The following is a 17,617-nucleotide window of genomic DNA, read 5'->3' as shown; positions in this document are numbered from 1 at the left end:
TGGCATAGTCTACCCGTTGTATAATGCTACGTACCCTTATGGAGCTCTATAAATAATAAATTAATACCCCAGCAGGTTTCTTCTCTCCAACGCTTATTGGCCTATCGCTGAAGGTCTGTTTCTGTTTCTCTCTGCTGACAACAGTTACACGTTATCTCTCCTTTGGCAGGGAGTGGTTGAATTGAAGATGTTTGTTCAGACTGATAAATTATCCAATAGTTTTCCTTTTGTGGGAAGGGAAAGTAAGCCATGAGTACCTATTTCCCTCAGATTCCTGACATCTCAGTAACTACAGAGGCTAAATCCTGTAGCTAAATCTGAACTCCCTAGTTTTATAGCAGTTGGAAATAAAAGACAAATCTAGGCTCTGGGATTCTCTTTTATTCTTTAAAAAGCAAATACATTTTTTTTATTAGTTTCATTGGACAAAAGCTGATGTGAGATTCACCCATAAAAGTTTGAGTGTTTTTAAGAGGAAGTAAAAGTACAATTGGTGCCATTTTCTTTTAATATTTCAGACCATTCAAGAATGTGACAGAGTATGATGGGCAAGATGCTTGTGGTTCTAATAGCTGGAACATGGTGGATGTTGATCTGCCCCCAAACAAAGAGAACAACCCTGGGATTTTACTGCAGGGACTGAAACCTTGGACTCAATATGCCATTTATGTCAAGGCTGTTACTCTCACAATGATGGAGAATCATCACATCCATGGAGCAAAGAGTGAAATAGTCTATATACGCACCAATGCTGCAGGTAAGGCCTGTGATGCATGGCACTGCAAAGGTATCACAGGCTGGGCTTTCACACACTCAGATGGGTCTTTAAAGCTGCACGTGTAATTTATTAGCCCTGGACTGTCGAAAAAACTAAGTGCATTGGAAAACATGAGCAACTTTTAAATGCTTGATACTCAGGAAATCCATTAGAGGGGCTCAGTGCAGTTTAAATATATTGCAGTCTCAGTTAAGGTCATTTGTAATATTCCTCCCAGAAAACATTCCAATGAGGGCAGACAAGGGTCTGTTTGTCAGCTATACGGAGAGGAACACAGGGTGTCTGTTTTTCACAGTTATGTACTTGCCTTTAAGTCATAATGCTGACCACTACAACACAACACCAGGTGAACATGTTTGATTCAGCTCCACCTTTTGACCACAAATAGCTTCCAAAATGAGTGGGACATTTAAATAGCCTGGCATCAAAGATGAACTATTAAAAAAACCAGATAGCTTGATAAGGTAATTTCTGAAACCAGGGATGGGAGAAGCTCAGGTACCCAGATACTACAGTGAGGTGTAGAGGATAAAAGCTGGCTGTTATTTTAAGTGTTGGCTGCCTTTCGAATAAACCATAATTTTGAGATCTACAAACACATTGTTTTTAAATGTTTGATTTTTGGAAGGCACTGAACATCAGGTCATCTTGTCTACCTGTTAGTCTCAGCTGTGTTCCAAATTGTTATATTTCAAATGTGTGTAATCCTGCGTGTTATAGGATTTGAAGTCTCTTTTTTGCCCTATATTTTCTAAAGCAATTGGGATTTTGCTCTTATTTTAAAGCTCTTGGTTTTCTAGTGCATGCCGTGGAGCAAGCATTGGAGACCTTAAGCTGTAGAGATCCCCAAGATGATGACGCTGCATTGGTGAAAAGGCCTCTTGCACTACTGATAAGGAGCCTCTTTCACCATTTGTCCACTGAAATGTGTGAAGGCGAGAGAGAGAAATTTGAGAGATTGATATGTTTTTCAACCTTGAATTCAACAAGTCTCTCTGGCAATGTTGAGTGAGGCAACTCAACTTTTTGTTTGCTCAAATTCAGGAGAAAACCCACCCTATATATTTTGAGTTTTTTTCAATATATTCTACACAAATGCTAGCTGAGAACAGCCACCATTATTCATATAGCATAATAGCAAACATACAAGATGTGTCTATTTTCAGGGTGTGAATCAAACAAGGAGAGAATTAAGTAAAATAATTCAAAATTTTGATCAGTGGGATTTGCCTGTCCAAGACCGTATAAACTCTGTAAAATATTTAGAGGTAGAAAGTCCAGTTAGAACCTCAATCTCATCAGACCTCTCAAGAAATGTCTGTGTATGTTTTTGGGTATTATTTCGTACGGAAATTCATCACGCAAGGTTTGTTGCTGTGGTTTGTTTACTCCACACCCCTACATTTCTCTCGCAGCATAATGCCCTTCGTAATTTCCCAGATTGGCATTCTAAATTTTCTTTGCATAAACAATTGCTTTTATTTAGAAAGCAGCAACTAAAAAATACAGGACAGTGCTAGTCATAAATTGAAACTTTCTGGGTTACGTGAAGTAAGGAAATCAGAATGTCATTAAAAAGTCTACCAGAGCATGGTTACATACTTCAGGCCAAGTTCTATGGTCATTATTCAAGCAATATTCCCTTTGGAAATTAATAGGAGCTTTGTTGGTTTTTAAGGATTGTAAAACTTGGCCCTTAGACATTAAGGAAAGTTGTTGAGTACATCAGATTACTGTTGTAGGGTGGTGGCTTTTAAAACATTCACATCTGGTAGCCAAGGGGAGTCGGCAGCATTCTTCGTTCCCTTGAGGTGGGACGAGCAGTTAATTGAGGAATTGTTTCTCAGCTTTTTATATTTCTATGTGTTGTGTGTAAAAATGCCTATTTTTTTCCCCCCTGTTCCTTTTCCACTCCTAGTGCCATCTATCCCACTGGATGTTATTTCAGCATCGAATGCCTCTTCTCAGCTAATAGTGAAATGGAATCCACCCTCTCTCCCCAATGGCAACCTGTCCTACTATATTGTACGGTGGCAGCAGCAGCCTCAGGACAGTTATCTTTACCGACATAACTACTGCTCCAAAGGTAAGGGAGCTGAAAGCAGTTGTGTTAAAATGCCTGAGATTCATACCTGTCAGTCCTCATTATTCACATGACCAGCAAATGCAGCTGCAGCTCGCTCTTCTCTGATGTTTCTGTGAATAACAGCCAGTATGGGGGAAGGGCGAACATGGATTGTTAATGCACCCGCTGGCGGTTAGGGAAAAAACCTCAACATCTGGTCTTTTCTTTTAAAGATAAAGTCCCAATTCGGAGATATGCTGATGGGACCATTGATACAGAAGAAGCTACCGAACCCACCAAGCCAGAAGGGAGTGGGGGAGAAAAAGGACCTTGCTGTGCTTGCCCCAAGACAGAGGCAGAGAAGCAAGCTGAGAAGGAGGAGGCAGAGTACCGGAAAGTCTTTGAGAACTTCCTGCATAACTCCATCTTTGTGCCCAGGTAATAGAAGCTGGATCTTCGCTGTGTTGATAGGTGGGGACTAGCGGTGATATTTCCTGGGGCCCTTGGTATATACACATGAAAACATTTTTTAATCGAACCGTAAGCACATAAACACTGCCTCATGTAAGGAGAGAGGTGATCTACAGTCTTTCTATTTCATAGCTTCTTTTCTTCACCGATTCTTAGCTCTCTCTCTCCCTATTTTAACTAATCATAATGGTCCTTACCTACATTGTTCAAGGACCTTCTTTGTGGTTGCTCCTTTGTGGAATCAAAGGTCATGTAACAGTTCTTCACCTGTAAGGGTTTCAAGGATGATCAACCCGCAGCAGAGAACTGACTTCAAACATTTTTTTTTTCTCTAAATGGTCTTTTAAATGCATAGGTAACTCATCTTGAAGATGTATCTGGTTTGGAAATTAAAGGAATATTGGGGGCCTTGCAGAATTTGAAATGCTTGTCCTTTCTAATTTATGTCTCTGCTCTAATTAAGGAGTGTGTCTTGGTTTCCTGGGCTTTGACTGTAACCAAGAATTAAATGTACACACTCTTTCGTGATAAAGGGTGCTGCTTACATGTTAAGTAGAAACATATCCATTAAGCTCCATTTTATATGGCATCATGGAGCAGGTATTATTGAATTCATCAGTGGTTGTGATGCTTGAGTTTCTAAATTACCTCTTTTGTAAGCTGTTTTTACTTAAGATAATTGGATCACAAGGCCAGCATACTGTGTGTAGCTGTGACACTACTATGTAAGCAATCAGTTTTTCAGCTTTGATCGTGCATGTAGTCTCATTTTCTCTCTTGGCTGGAGAGGCGTAGGTGGAGTTGGCATTAAATGGGGCTTGGGAAAGTGTTCAGGTGTGGTCTTCATGAAAAAAACAGTACTGAGTGATAAGTCTGAGAACAGAGAAATTTTCTTTAACTTGTAAAGATCTTATTTAAGATACTCTTAGACTGTGTAAGGCAGTGACACTCAGACCTGAGTGTCAGGAGCCAAATTACCAATCAGCATTACTCAAAAGAGCCACAGTAATGTGAATTCATTGTTTAATTTGGCTCTCTCTATATAATATTCTCACAGCAAAATGACTGACCAACTAGTCTACAGTTGGTTAATAACATAGTAAAAGCATCCTGATTGGTTAATAACTTAGATTGGTTAATAATTAAATCACACAGTGTTTTAATATCATGTGCTGCAAAGAGCCACAGGAGACACATTAAGGAGCCTCGGTTTGAGTATCACTGATGTAAGGACTTCAGGGCAGGGACCATGTTTACCTGGGGGTTGTACAGCAGCTATTGCAGTGCGTCACTGACCTTGATTGAGACCTCTGTGCACTACCCCAGTACAAATAATAAATAATATTGCTTCTTGGTGGAAGTGTCTAGTTGTTGTCCTGAACTGTTGTTGATTTACTCCAATTTTGTGTGCACTGCTGATAAGTTAGCAGACCAGATCCTGAAATAACCAGTCGTTGTGTTAATCCTGAGCAACGCCTTATGATGTAAACGAATTCGGACTTCGGCCCACTGCACGACAGGTTTGGAAACCACACGCCCGTTATAAATTGCCTGAAGTGACATGATATTAGTTTTGTGGAGGAAAAGTATTTTTCCATTTAACCAAAGCTTTCAGGCATTTGAAACATGACATTCATTTTGTCTGATGGTAAATTTTCTTGGACTAATTTTAAAAAAAGAGAAAAGTAAACCTTGAACAGAGAGGCAGGAACAAATTACTAGCAATCTTTTACATGGTGTAGATTTACACTGTTTTAAAACTTAAATGGGAGCAATTCATAAAGAACGCCGTGAATGTTTTACAGTTTTCCCCCTACTCAGCTTGCTTTCATAATGGGTATATTTTTCTTTTCAGTGATTTAACAGCAGGATCAGATAAGATATAAGACTTGTAAATAGCTGAGTTAGTTAAGTGACTTTTAAGAAGTCTGAATGTCAGGGAAATGTGAGATAGATTATGACCTGGTGAGATTTCTCCATAGGACAAATCTGAGCAACTTCTTACTTGCAGATGTCTATTTTTTTTTCTTTTCTTTTCCCTGAGGGGGAAGTTAATTCATGTGTCAACACAAGCCTCATTAGAAGTGTATTATGTTTCCAGCTTTCTACCTGGGTCTTGCCTGTCTTTGGGATGTTATGAAAGAAGCACAGCATGTAAATAAAAGGATCTGACCGTGCGGTTTTCAGGCTGCTTAAAAACCAATACATCTGTGTCGTTACATCATCCTGCCCTGGCCTGTTTGTGATTTCTAAAGGGCCCGGCGTACAGCATTGCAGCAGGAAGGGTAGGGCCGAGACAAGATAATTTTTATTGCTCTTGGAGCTGCGTTTACAGCACTGCAAGAGCAAGTAGCTTTCCTTTTGTTTTCTAGTGGTAACCGAGTAACACTCAGCATCTGAGAAGCTGTAACTTTACAATTCGCACATAGTCAGAGACCTGGTCTACACTTAAAAAATTAAATTAACATAGCTACAATGCCCTGGGCTGTGAAAGATTTCACACCTTTAGCACCGTAGGTAGGTCACCATAATCCCTGTGTAGATATGGCGAAGTTGACAGAAGAATTCTTCCATTGACCTAAGGAACAGAGGGTCCTGTGGCACCCTTAAGACTAACAGAAGTATTGGGAGCTTAAGCATCTGAAGAAGTGAGGTTCTTACTCACGAAAGCTTATGCTCCCACTACTTCTGTTGCTTTTTACAGATTCAGACTAACACGGCTACCCCTCTGATACTTGACTCCATTGACCTAGCTACCTACCGCTTCTTGGAGAAGTGGATGACCTACATCAGTGGAAAAACCCCTTCCATCGATTTAGGACGTGCCTATGGTATGGCACTACAGTGGCAGAGCTGTAGCATCATTGTGCTGCTATAATGACAGTAGTGTAGACACACCCGAAGAAGGTACAGTAATTAGATTTTGCACTGAAATATCCATTTCTTTTAAAGATCTCCTTTTTCTTTTCAGTGATTTTATTTTCTCATTTTTTGTTATCCCCTCCTCCCTATGTCAGAACATAGATGGATTTACTTGACTTTTCCCCCAAGACCTTCCTTTATTTTTGGCTGTCTAGTTTCTTGGGTACTAATTTTTTCCTCATTTGGGTGTTCCAGCAAAGTTGGCAGCTTCTTGACAGAAAGTCATTGATGTCAGATCCCTCAGTATTTTAGTTGTTTGCCTTGTGGTTAATATGTGGGTCTCTCTCTTTCCCTAACGTGACTGTATTTTTTCGCCCGCGCGTTCTGTGTTTTTATTCTCTTTTTCAAAGTAAATGTTAGGACCCTGCTTTAAATTTTTCAGAGACTGTCAAAGAGAGAATCTTAACACATCCTGTAAACGTGGTGGTAGGTAAGGTCACTCCTTCTGGTTGTTTGGTTGTCAGGCTGTGTTCTTGCATCAACATATGACTTTGTAGTTGATTTTTATTTCCAATCTCATTGCTTTTTGTCACAAGCGCAAATGTTCTCTAATTCAAGAGCGGGCATCCTTGTTCTTTTATGCTGGTCCAAAGGTTTATTCTCTGCAGTGAAATTAGGGGATGAACGATGACTCTACCAGAGCACAGCAAACAGGCCTAGTGACTTCTCCAGTGATACTTGTTGTCAAAGAGACGGTGTGTCTGCATTTGTTCGCTATGAAATTCTCCCATTTCATGCTGTAGACTTACTAAGAACTTGTCTCTACCAACACTTCATTCACAGCAAGCTGGGATGTAAATCTACCCTGCGCCAACCTGCCATGCATTACGTCACCATGTGGCACCTGCTGCCACCTCGCACTAAGAGTTACCTGTTGTGCTGTGATTTACTCAGCTTTGAAATGGGAGTAGGTCAGAGCACACTAGGGAATTTCTAGAGCGCGGCAGCAGTAGTGTCCATACAGCAATTTAGCACATGGCAGGCTAGTGCGAGGTAAATTTGCCCCCCAGTTTGCATTTGGTCTTATAGACAAGCCCTGAGTTGAGTTAATCACATGGGGTGTGTTGCTTGATAACACAGGTAGTCCTTTCCTTGTCTTCATATTTATTAGTTGATACTTGTGCTGCGGTTTGCCTGCCTTGTGAGAGTCACATATATGCAACCTGAGATACATTAGGATTTGGGAGAATCTAAGGCCATGTGTACACTAGTACTTTTGTCGCTCAGGGGTGTGAAAAGAACACTTGCCGAGCGCCATAAGTTTTGCTGGCATAAGGGCTCGTTTGAGCTGGTTTTATCATGTTGATGCGAGAGCTCTCTCCCGCCAGCATAACGCGGTTACACGAGTGCTCTTCTAGACGCGTAGCTTTTCCGTTGTAAGCTTGGCCTTAGTGAAATCCTCTGCCAATAGGTTTCAAAACCAAATGTGCCCACAGTTGTTTGGCACGCAGCTCTGATGAACCCTTTGATATGGCTCAATGTTCTAAGACTATTTATTTCATAGTGAGCTATTTCTCTGATCTAATATGTTTCCTAATTGACGGGGCACAGTTTCCGTTCTTAATGCCCACTCCTTGATTGGGAATGTGTTGAAATCATTGCCTCACTGTAGTAATTTGATATAGACCCAGCACTGGCCTAGTAATAGACGATCATTGTGTAAGTGGTATAATGTGAGGTGTGGTACAATGAAGGAAATATTTCTGGTGTAGATTCTTCCCTGATTTCTCTCCCTGCCACCTCTTTCAGTGTTCTGTTAATTCAAATCTAAATCAAGAACACTTGATGGATTAAGATTGGAGCATTTGGAAACGGTCATCCTGTTTACGTGGTCTGCGTTCCTGTGTAGAACAAAGACCCAAATCTCAAACTGAAGAACACGCAACACCTCTGATGTGTAACAGTGATGTGTGGTAGCTAGATTCATTTTATCATGTACACCGTGTCCCCATGTTGACAACTATACTGACAAAAAAGGGCCTGTCTGCACTGCCAATTCTAAAACATGAAACAACAGAAACTGCAGGATCATTGCAGTAGATCACTCGTTTTTTAATTCAATACATAGATTACTACAAATGTTCGTTTTATTTCCATAGTTCCATAGGTGCACATGCAACTTTACAGACAAAATTAAAAAGCTCCTTTTTCTGAGGCACGTACTTACTATTTTCTATAGCTTTTAGATGTCCTCTGTTGTGCTAATACAATGCTCATGTTCCTTTGCCCACCACTTCCCTTACAAAATGAAGAAGCTGTTAACAGACTTCTCTCAAAAGCCAAACATGTCCAGTGACTGACTGACTGCTAGTAAAACACAGAACAATGCAAGAAAATCAAGCCACTAGTGTACACTGGTTAACTTTAGCTCTCATTCTGTGTTGAGAATCTCCTTGGGCTGCTGATTTGCAAAGCTGCTTAGTGCCTCATTTCAGTACACACCTGCCTAGATGGTGCTGATTTTTCTCAAATCATAAGGTTGGTCAGTTAGAGACTTCGTTACAGATAGGTTTGAGAAATGGTGGGGAAATGACGTCCATAAGGGCACAGCTGTTATCTTCCACAGTTTTTAGTTTATCCCTGGTTTGCCTCCTCAACACCATAAATTAAGCAGCCTTAAATTGCTTTCATCGTAACCAGAAAATTAAAAACTGGAACCTTGGAGCTGTACAATTCATATCCTTTCAGATTTTTGTGGGGGGGAGCTTTTAAACGTGTACCATCTGATTTTATTTTATTTCAGCATCACCATCATTAAATATGGATCCGGTTTGCTCATGTAACAACCTTGGGCACATTTTTGCCATTCAAAACATTGACCTCAGTGGGGCTCGCACAGTGGAAGATTGTACATGTTTATCTTGGGTTAGAACTGGAGCCTCAGATAGCTTGGGTCTGTTTCCAAAGCAGTCAGAAATGGAATGTGCTGAACATATAGTAGATTCAGATAAAGAATGAAGTCCATCTAGTGGCTTCCTTATTCTTTCATTTGTATAGTCTGTCTCTCTGTAAGCTGATTAGATACATATTTTCTGACTTAAATTTTTCTCTTGCCTTCCCTGACGGTCAGTTGAGAAGTTTAATACATTAAAACGACCTGTTTCCACATATTGCCCTTTGTTCTCTGCAGACCGGACCGGAAGCGCAGGGATGTGTTCCGAATCGCAAACACCACTGTTGCCAGTAGGAACAAGAACACAACGGTGCCAGATCACTTCGCCAATGTGTCTGATGTGGAGGAGAGCGAGATGGAATATCCATTCTATGAGAGCAAAGTGGAGGGCCGGGAGAGGACGCTCATCTCGCACCTCCAGCCTTTTACTCTTTACCGTATTGATATTCACAGCTGCAACCATGAAGCAGACACACTTGGGTGCAGTGCTTCCAACTTTGTCTTTGCAAGAACCATGCCTGCAGGTACGATCTCCAGTGTTTCAAGCTCTACATTTCATTTTCTGGGCGGTAACATGTATCTTAGGGTACATCTATACTTACCTCAGGGTTCGGCGGTAAGCAGTCGATCTTCTGGGATCGATTTATCACGTCTTGTCTAGACGCGATAAATCAATCCTGGAAGTGCTCGCCATCGACGCCCGTACTCCTGCTCCGCGAGAGGAGTACACGGAGTCGACAGGGGAGCCTGTCCGCCGTGTGTGGACCCACGGTAAGTACCTTGTAGTTCGAACTAAGGTACTTCGACTTCAGCAACGTTATTCACGTAGCTGAAGTTGCGTATCTTAGTTCGAACTGGGGGGTTAGTGTGGACCAGCCCTTAGATACACACAGGGAGAGACAGCTTTGAAAACCAAATATAAAATAATAGGGTTTTTAAGGGTTTTATTTTTTTTGGTGCAAAAATAAACATATTTTTAAATGTGAGAGTTATGTAAAATGTTATCTTACTGGATCGACACCTTCTATTAGTCCATAAACTCCAAGGTCCAGCCTATGGCACTGCTCACTGCTGCAGAGGAAATCAAATAATCCCTATTGTCTGCCCAGATAACAGCAAATCTGTTGACAGGTGCAGGGAGGGAGTGGAAATGGTTTCCTGAGCCCCTCGGACACCCTGATGCAGGAGGATTGAGTATACCTTTCCTGACATGCTGTAGTCCATGGATATTTGTTTGCAGTTTCTAATCAGTTCATTTTGGCCTGGTCACAGATGTTTGAGTTTTACTTGTGTGAGTGTTTGCCATGAAAACAAAGTGTTTCCTCTGCCACGGAATGCTAGTGCGCTCCTCCAGTCTGGGACTGGAAACAATATTGTGTCACTTTTCATGACCAATCACAAACAACTAGCCTATCTCAAATATGAAATACTGGGTACTCTCACAACTGTTTGCAATCACTGTAGTAAGGCTTGAGCTTATACAGATCGCTCATCTACTGAGAAGAAAAGACCTTATTTCAGTATAAACCCATATGCAGTCATAACTCCAGCAGATGTCTGGTTTCTTTTTGATGCAAAATGGTAGTGGTTTTGCTTTCTGGAAGGAAATGCTGAAGATAATCCAGAGCCAACCATTGTACAATGCAAAGGTATTGTTTATTTCAAGTAAGTAGGGAAATCCAGGAGCTCAGGGGAAAGGAAACAAACATTCCCAAATTCTTAGCCTGTGAATTCTCAGAATTGAGGACCTTTGTGATCGTGTGGGCTTTTGAACCTAATGCATATATTGCTTGACTGGACCAGTATTCATAGTCCCCAGGCAGCCTGCTGAATAATTTCCAAAACCAAAAGCACTGGGGATAAGGCAAAGAGCACTGATGTCTCTCCATCATAAGCTGTGACTGCACACACTGCAGATACTGTCCCTACACTGACAATCCAGACGCTGTGACAATGGAGCCCGTTTTGACCTCCGTGCAGACCCCAACCTGTGTCTGTTTTTCTGACAAGCCTCTGTCTTTGCATCCTGTGACGTGGACACTATACTGCAAGTAGCTCTGCAGAGATGCAACACCTACTGCTGCTACTTTGGGCCTTCTACAGCCATCAGATCAGAATGACTTTCACTCACTACTGTGGAGGTCTGAAGAAAGAACCAGTCACTAATATACTAAGTTCTTCAGCCTGTACTTTGTATTAGATCACTTACTTATTGGGTCCTGATGTTTTTAGGCCTATGCACTGCATCAGCTGTAACAGTACTGTTCAGGCAATACTAATCTCTCCAACAAGCCTTCAAGTGCTTACTCCTTGCTCTCTGGGGATTTGAACAATATTTATTGTGCTGTTCTGGCGCCTCTGGAGTAGTTAGGAATTTTGTTTTTTGATCTCTTCACCTAGCTTGGCCCAGGAGTTGTCTCAGATTCAGACAGGCTGCAATGCTGTTTGCGTTACATCAACTCTTGTAATTATTTTGTAGAAGGAGCAGATAACATTCCAGGAACAGTAACGTGGGAAGGCAAAGAAGATAATGCCATCTATCTGAAGTGGTCAGAACCTGTAAGCCCTAATGGATTGATACTGATGTATGAAATCAAATATGGGCAGCATGGAGAGGTGAGGATTGATCAAAGACATGTTTGTTTGAGGGAGGAGGGGTTCTGTTGGAACTAATCTCATGTGAGCTGAGGGGTGAAAACATTGTCCTTCCTACCTGTGGTCCGGTCAACTCCGACAAGCTATAGAGGGTCAGACTGAGTCAATACTTGGATGGAAGTCCCATTGAGATACCCTGGTGTGAATACAGTAGTCTTTTTTTTGTTTTCTGGATTGGTATTTTTTGAATGGCTTAAATATGGTATAAGAGTCTCAGCGACTTAAAGCTGAGGTCCTGGGAACGTGCGGTTTTTGAAGCTCATGTGCTACGTTTCACAAGACTCAGAGCATTACCTTCCAGTGCCCATGCTAAATTCATCTCCTACGTTATTAAGCATTGGTGTGCATTATTTAAAAAAAAAATTACTTGATTTCATTCTGGATGAGCTCACATTTTCTAGGTGGGAGGGTGATTTTTTGTTTGTGTAAAGTTTGTAGAGTGCTTTGGGATCCATGTGCCTAGGAGATGCTTTATTAATGAGATCACTCATTTTAAAGAAAATAAAAAGGAACTTTAGGATTTAATACTTAAAATACAACTAAATTTTGTATTCCTCCCAAGCTTTCCCAAATTTCCCCCTTTTTAGTTCTCCCGTTAAGCTGAATACTTTTTAAAGAAATAAAGGTGCTTTGCTTTTTAAGGTAGACTTTGATATAGTTATGAACAGATTTTAATACTAAATAGTACAGATACAGAACAGTGGTCAGTATTGATGGTATTCTCTTTAAGGAGGAATAGGGAGAACTGCAAATACTAATGTAACTATTTGCTAAAGCAAAATAAGCAAATTTGTAAGGGCAGTTGTATAGCAACAAGTTTTCCCTTTATTTTAATAGTGCTGTTAGCAGCAGCGTTCAAGGATTTGTAGATATTGAGTCTTGCAATATACCTCTGAGACAATTTCTAAGTATTATGCCAAATTTACAGGTGGGTGAAGATTTAAGTGACTTGTCCAGCAGCTGTGGCGGTACTTGAAATAGAAACAAGGAATCCCGACTCTCAGTCTCTATTTCTAGCCAATATGTTACAATCCTTCCCTTGTTTTACTTGCTTTTACCATTGTTGGATTCCAAATATCCTTAAATTGCACAAAGGGAGAACTGTTCTGATTTTAGTTGAAGAAACAAGTTTAAATCATGAATGCGATGCAAAGCCCAGCAAAAACTGTGACCTTACTGAGTTCCTGACAATTACAAGTATAAAAATATTTACATGTAGTACAAGCCGTTCTTCTTCTTTCAGGAGAAACGGGAATGTGTTTCTAGACAGGAATACAGGAAGTTTGGAGGAGCCAAACTAACTCATCTAAACCCTGGAAACTATTCTGCCAGAGTTCAGGCCACCTCTCTAGCTGGAAATGGATCATGGACTGAACCAGTGTCTTTCTATGTACAACCCAAACGTAAGAGGAATTTTATAGGTTGCGTCAAACTATCTGTGGTTACTAGCTTATTTCCTGAGTTATCTCACTTACTCCTGTTGTTTGCATGCATGATTGGGACTTTGATCATCCTTCCTAAGTTCTCTATATACTTCCTCAGTTGTGCATGCTTCTTTGGGAGCTGTTCTGCATTCTCTTAATTGAAAAGTGCATATGAATGAACAGTACCTTCTGAGGCTAGGTCCTATTCTGTTTTGCATGTGTATACACATGTATAGGTTAGTGTGTCTACACATTAATAATAGTAAATGTTGTCCCTGTGGTATACTAATCTTGGGTGAAAATGTACTGCTAGGAATAACCATACAGCAGTATTATGAATTGGAATCTGGAACCCATCTGGCAATATGGAATACCTATCGTATGCATTAATGTGATACAAGAAGCCAAGTTGATTTGCATGGAGCTTCGTTACAATTTCATTTTTAGTTGTTGTTTTTCCTACTATGGAACTCAAGTGGCACTTTGACAGAAGATCAACATGTTGACGCAAGAGGGGGTAGTGATATTGGAAATGAAGCAATTGTTTTACACAGAAACAAATTGGTAAACAAGTTCCACCCAGTGCTTTTATGGCTACCATAGGCATCTCGTCTTTTTCTTCTACATCTGCACATCTTATTTTTGTTTCTGCTTATTTGCAAAGCAGATACATTTATTACCCTCAATATATCCAGGCAAAATACCTGTGTCCTCTTCTCCCATTTGTAATAAAACAAATTTTGTTAGAATTTTGAGTTGAAATTGGAGCAACAAAATATTTGTGTGCATGCTGTCTTTATATATAGATGTGTATATATAGATTTAAAAGGATAAGCATGCATTAATCATTTAAAGAAGAACATCAGACCATAAACATACCTAGTCAAACCAAAACTCAGTTAAAGAGAACGCTGCTCTTTTACAATATTAATGCTGTCCTCTTTCTCAGATTTCTGATTCTCTGGTCATTTATTGTTAGGGAGTCTTCCTGAAGAAATTTCTACACTTCAGACAGAAAACTGAATTTTCTCATTTTGCAGTATGGCAATACCTTGTGTAGGCTGAAAACTCTCGTGGTGGTAGAAATTCCATAGCAACGTAAGAAATTTGTTTTCTTGTCTATTTCAGCGGCAGACTATGGGAATTTCCTGCACTTGATAATTGTGCTCCCCATTGCAGTGCTGCTGATCATTGGAGGTTTGGTAATAATGCTGTACGTCTTTAACAAAAAGAGGTGAGATCTTGCATACACTCGTGAGGGAGACTAAACTGGGAGGAAATGTTCATTTTGAACTCAATGCCCAAAGGGGAAGTTTGAATTTGAAACCAAAGCAGTGTTTGGAGGACCATACAGGATAGACAAAAGCAGATTTTTCTCTTATTGGGAGATGATGTTTCGAGTTACTAATGAGCATCTGTCTGTTTAGGGAGTTATGGAGAGGTGTTTCATTACCATGCTGAGCTTGAGAGGAGGGAAAGGGGGGGAGGGGATGGTCTTTTGGGGATGTATTTCCATTGGGACAATGATAGCAAAAATAGAACCTTATAGACCAGAGGTTTAGCCAACAATTTGAATCACTTTTGAAACCACAAAACCTTATTCGCTGGACAGATTGTAGTCAATCCAAGTGAACATGGTATTTCGCATCTCGGTAGCCTCTTCACAATTGCTGAATGTTTTTTAATGAAGAAAAGGAAAATTTAGTATTTGCACCAACGTTTAAATAAGCTTTGGCTGTTTTTTGCATGTAGAGATTTACGTTAATCCCTTCTCCCACCTCAGATATAGAGGCAGTCCTCGGACTTACGACACAATTGGTTCCTGAAAATTGCGTCGTAAGTCGTAACTCGGAACCGCAATCCACTCTATTGCGGGACCGAACGTCATAAAGTCGAAACCAATTGCCGTAAGTCGAATCAGCGTGTCCATTCAGAAACGTCGTAAGTGCCGTTCGTCATAAATCGAACGTCGTAAAGTCAAGGACTGCTTGTATTTACTGAAAATGCTTACATTCACTTTACACATGGCATTTACCAAATCTCTATCTGTACCAGAGCGATAGTTTTTAGTGGCACTGTTTATTCTGGCATTATAGGTTTGCTAATTGACACCCCTCTCTTACCCAACCTTTATCTTATACAAACCCTGCCAGCTCATCCCAAGCCTGCTCCAGCCCAGGGAATGAAATGTTTGGTCACGTTTGCAGAGCCTTGATGATAGTTTATTAATCTGCCAGAACTGGACCATAAAATAGGTTGCATGTAGCATGTTTCCTAAAATCAAGACTATCCCAAACCCACCTAATCTCCTGCAGGTTGGGAAGCATGGAATCCCACGACTGATCCTGAGCACAGATCTCCTGCATGGCACAACATCATATAATCAGTCCTGGGGGAAGAGCTTTTGGATACTTTTCTAAAAAAATCTGCTCTAGGAATCATTTTGGGGAAGTTGAATGGCCTGTGTTATATAGGGGGGTCGGACTAGATCACAGTGGTTCCTTCTGGCCTTGGAATCTGTGTTTACATTCAGCCATAAAAAGAAACGTGAGAACCTAGTGCATTATAATGTTTCATATTCATTCTTCTCTGGTGCAGATATGGTGTAAAGAGGACTGGAACGGAACTGGGGAAGGGGGGCGGGGAGGAGAGGGGTCTCCCATGAAGACTGTTCAGGCATTTTCTCAGTTGGTGTGGCTCGTATTGGTATATGCAGGTAGAACAACAAAGTCAGTTCCTCTCTCATCTTGTCCGAAAACCCCTCCACGTGCCACATGTAAGAAGCAACAGGACAGGTGGTGGAGCAAATAGTGGAAAAGCCCAGGAAGAGGAGGATTGGAAATGCTAGTTGTATTTTTTTTCATCCTTAAAAACACATCTTATGTTTTAACAGGAACAGTGACCGACTAGGCAATGGAGTGCTTTATGCTTCTGTGAACCCTGAGTACTTCAGTGCTTCTGATGGTAAGTGTGGCCTTGAGCTTCTGATGCTTTTACTTTAATATATTCTGTTGTGTGAGATCAGGTCAAGCCCCATTTTGAAAGATGCAGAGATTTAATAGGACACAGTCAACCTAAAACTCAGCTTGCTTTACCTATATTACTCACATATCAATAGTCTGTCAGTGGAAATGTATAATGCCACCACGGTTAATAAACTGAAAAAATATTTTTAAAAAGTCTTCTGTCTTCTTGCAATTTGCACAGTCAGTCAAACTAGATAGAGCAGTTTCACTTTTGGATTCTCATCCACTCGTCTAGTGTTACTGTTGTTTTAACTGAAATGAAAAATAATTCTTGAAAATCTCTTTGATAGTGGGCTGTATAAGCTTCTGACGTTTTAAACCAAACCTAAATACTAAAGCTAGTGTTATTACTCCTTTATTAAACTACGGGCCCTTCTAATTTGTAGAACAATAAGACAGTCAAAAGATGTTTCACATTTGAAGATGCAGGCACACCAGTGCTGTGAGCCATCAGACACTTCACGGGTGGAAATTGAATGTGGAAACAAGTACATATGTTTAACATCATCTAAATCCCTTTGTGTTCCTATCCTGTAATATAAAGGAGGAGGGTTGTTCTCTAGCTGATGAAACAATTCTTTAGTGCTAGTTTCAACTTGATTTTATATACTTGTAACTGTTCTTAAATTCTCATCTCAAAATATAGCGAGATATTTGTATTCTGGTAGCCCCTAAAAACCCCAACTGAGATCGGGACCCCATTGTGCTAAGCACTGTGCCATCACACAGTGAGATATAGCCCTTGCCCCAAAGTCAGATACTGTATTGGGCTTTTAGGGCCCCCTCTGTCCCTTTTGTCGTGTATATGGCCTGCCGTTAGGGGGCTGAGGACCTCATCTTTTAAATATAGGGAGAGGCTAGAAGAAGGGGCATCATAGTGACTGCCCTTCCTGACTTTAAAATAAATAAATTGAGAAGTCCTGCTTCGGATTTAAGCTCCATTTGCTTCAAGTGAAATATTTGCAGCTGTAAGTAGAGCAACCCCTCCCCCCTTCAGCTCCCCCCATAAGAAACCCCATCAAGATTTTCATAGAACTTGAGGGAGCCAATTTAAAAAAAAAAAATAAAAAAATTCTGTAGCTCTAGGCCAGGGATCGGCAACCTTTGGCACGCGGCCTGCCAGGGAAAGCCCCCTGGTGGGCGAGGCCGGTTTGTTTACCTGCCGCATCCACAGGTTCCGCCGATCGTGGCTCCCACTGGCCGCGGGTCGCTGTTTCAGGCCAGTGGGGGTTGCAGGAAGCGGCGCAGGCCGAGGGATGTGCTTTACAACTCATGTTTTGTATACTGTGTTTGCACATAGTTGTTCCCGAGTCATTTTCCATTATGCAAACACCATAGTTATGCTTCCTTTTTTCCACCACAGTCGTCATCCTTTAAGATTTG

General features: G+C 40.9%; 1 protein-coding gene across 1 annotated transcript in view; it reads left to right on the top strand.

The window, feature by feature from the left end:
• The window catches only part of IGF1R (insulin like growth factor 1 receptor), a 271,670-nt gene that overhangs the window by 226,437 nt on the left and 27,616 nt on the right, over window positions 1-17,617 (top strand). The window contains exons 8-15 of the mRNA XM_034784959.1: window positions 519-757; window positions 2,697-2,864; window positions 3,077-3,281; window positions 9,367-9,653; window positions 11,609-11,745; window positions 13,028-13,187; window positions 14,337-14,442; window positions 16,102-16,172. Of these exons, the coding sequence (XP_034640850.1) occupies window positions 519-757; window positions 2,697-2,864; window positions 3,077-3,281; window positions 9,367-9,653; window positions 11,609-11,745; window positions 13,028-13,187; window positions 14,337-14,442; window positions 16,102-16,172 (1,373 nt within the window). The remainder of the gene's footprint in view (window positions 1-518; window positions 758-2,696; window positions 2,865-3,076; window positions 3,282-9,366; window positions 9,654-11,608; window positions 11,746-13,027; window positions 13,188-14,336; window positions 14,443-16,101; window positions 16,173-17,617) is intronic.

The sequence above is a fragment of the Trachemys scripta genome, chromosome 10, assembly GCF_013100865.1.
Source record: "Trachemys scripta elegans isolate TJP31775 chromosome 10, CAS_Tse_1.0, whole genome shotgun sequence".
Lineage (NCBI taxonomy): Eukaryota > Metazoa > Chordata > Testudines > Emydidae > Trachemys > Trachemys scripta.
Note: the sequence above shows the minus strand (reverse complement) of the source record. Positions and strands in the feature narration are given on the sequence as shown.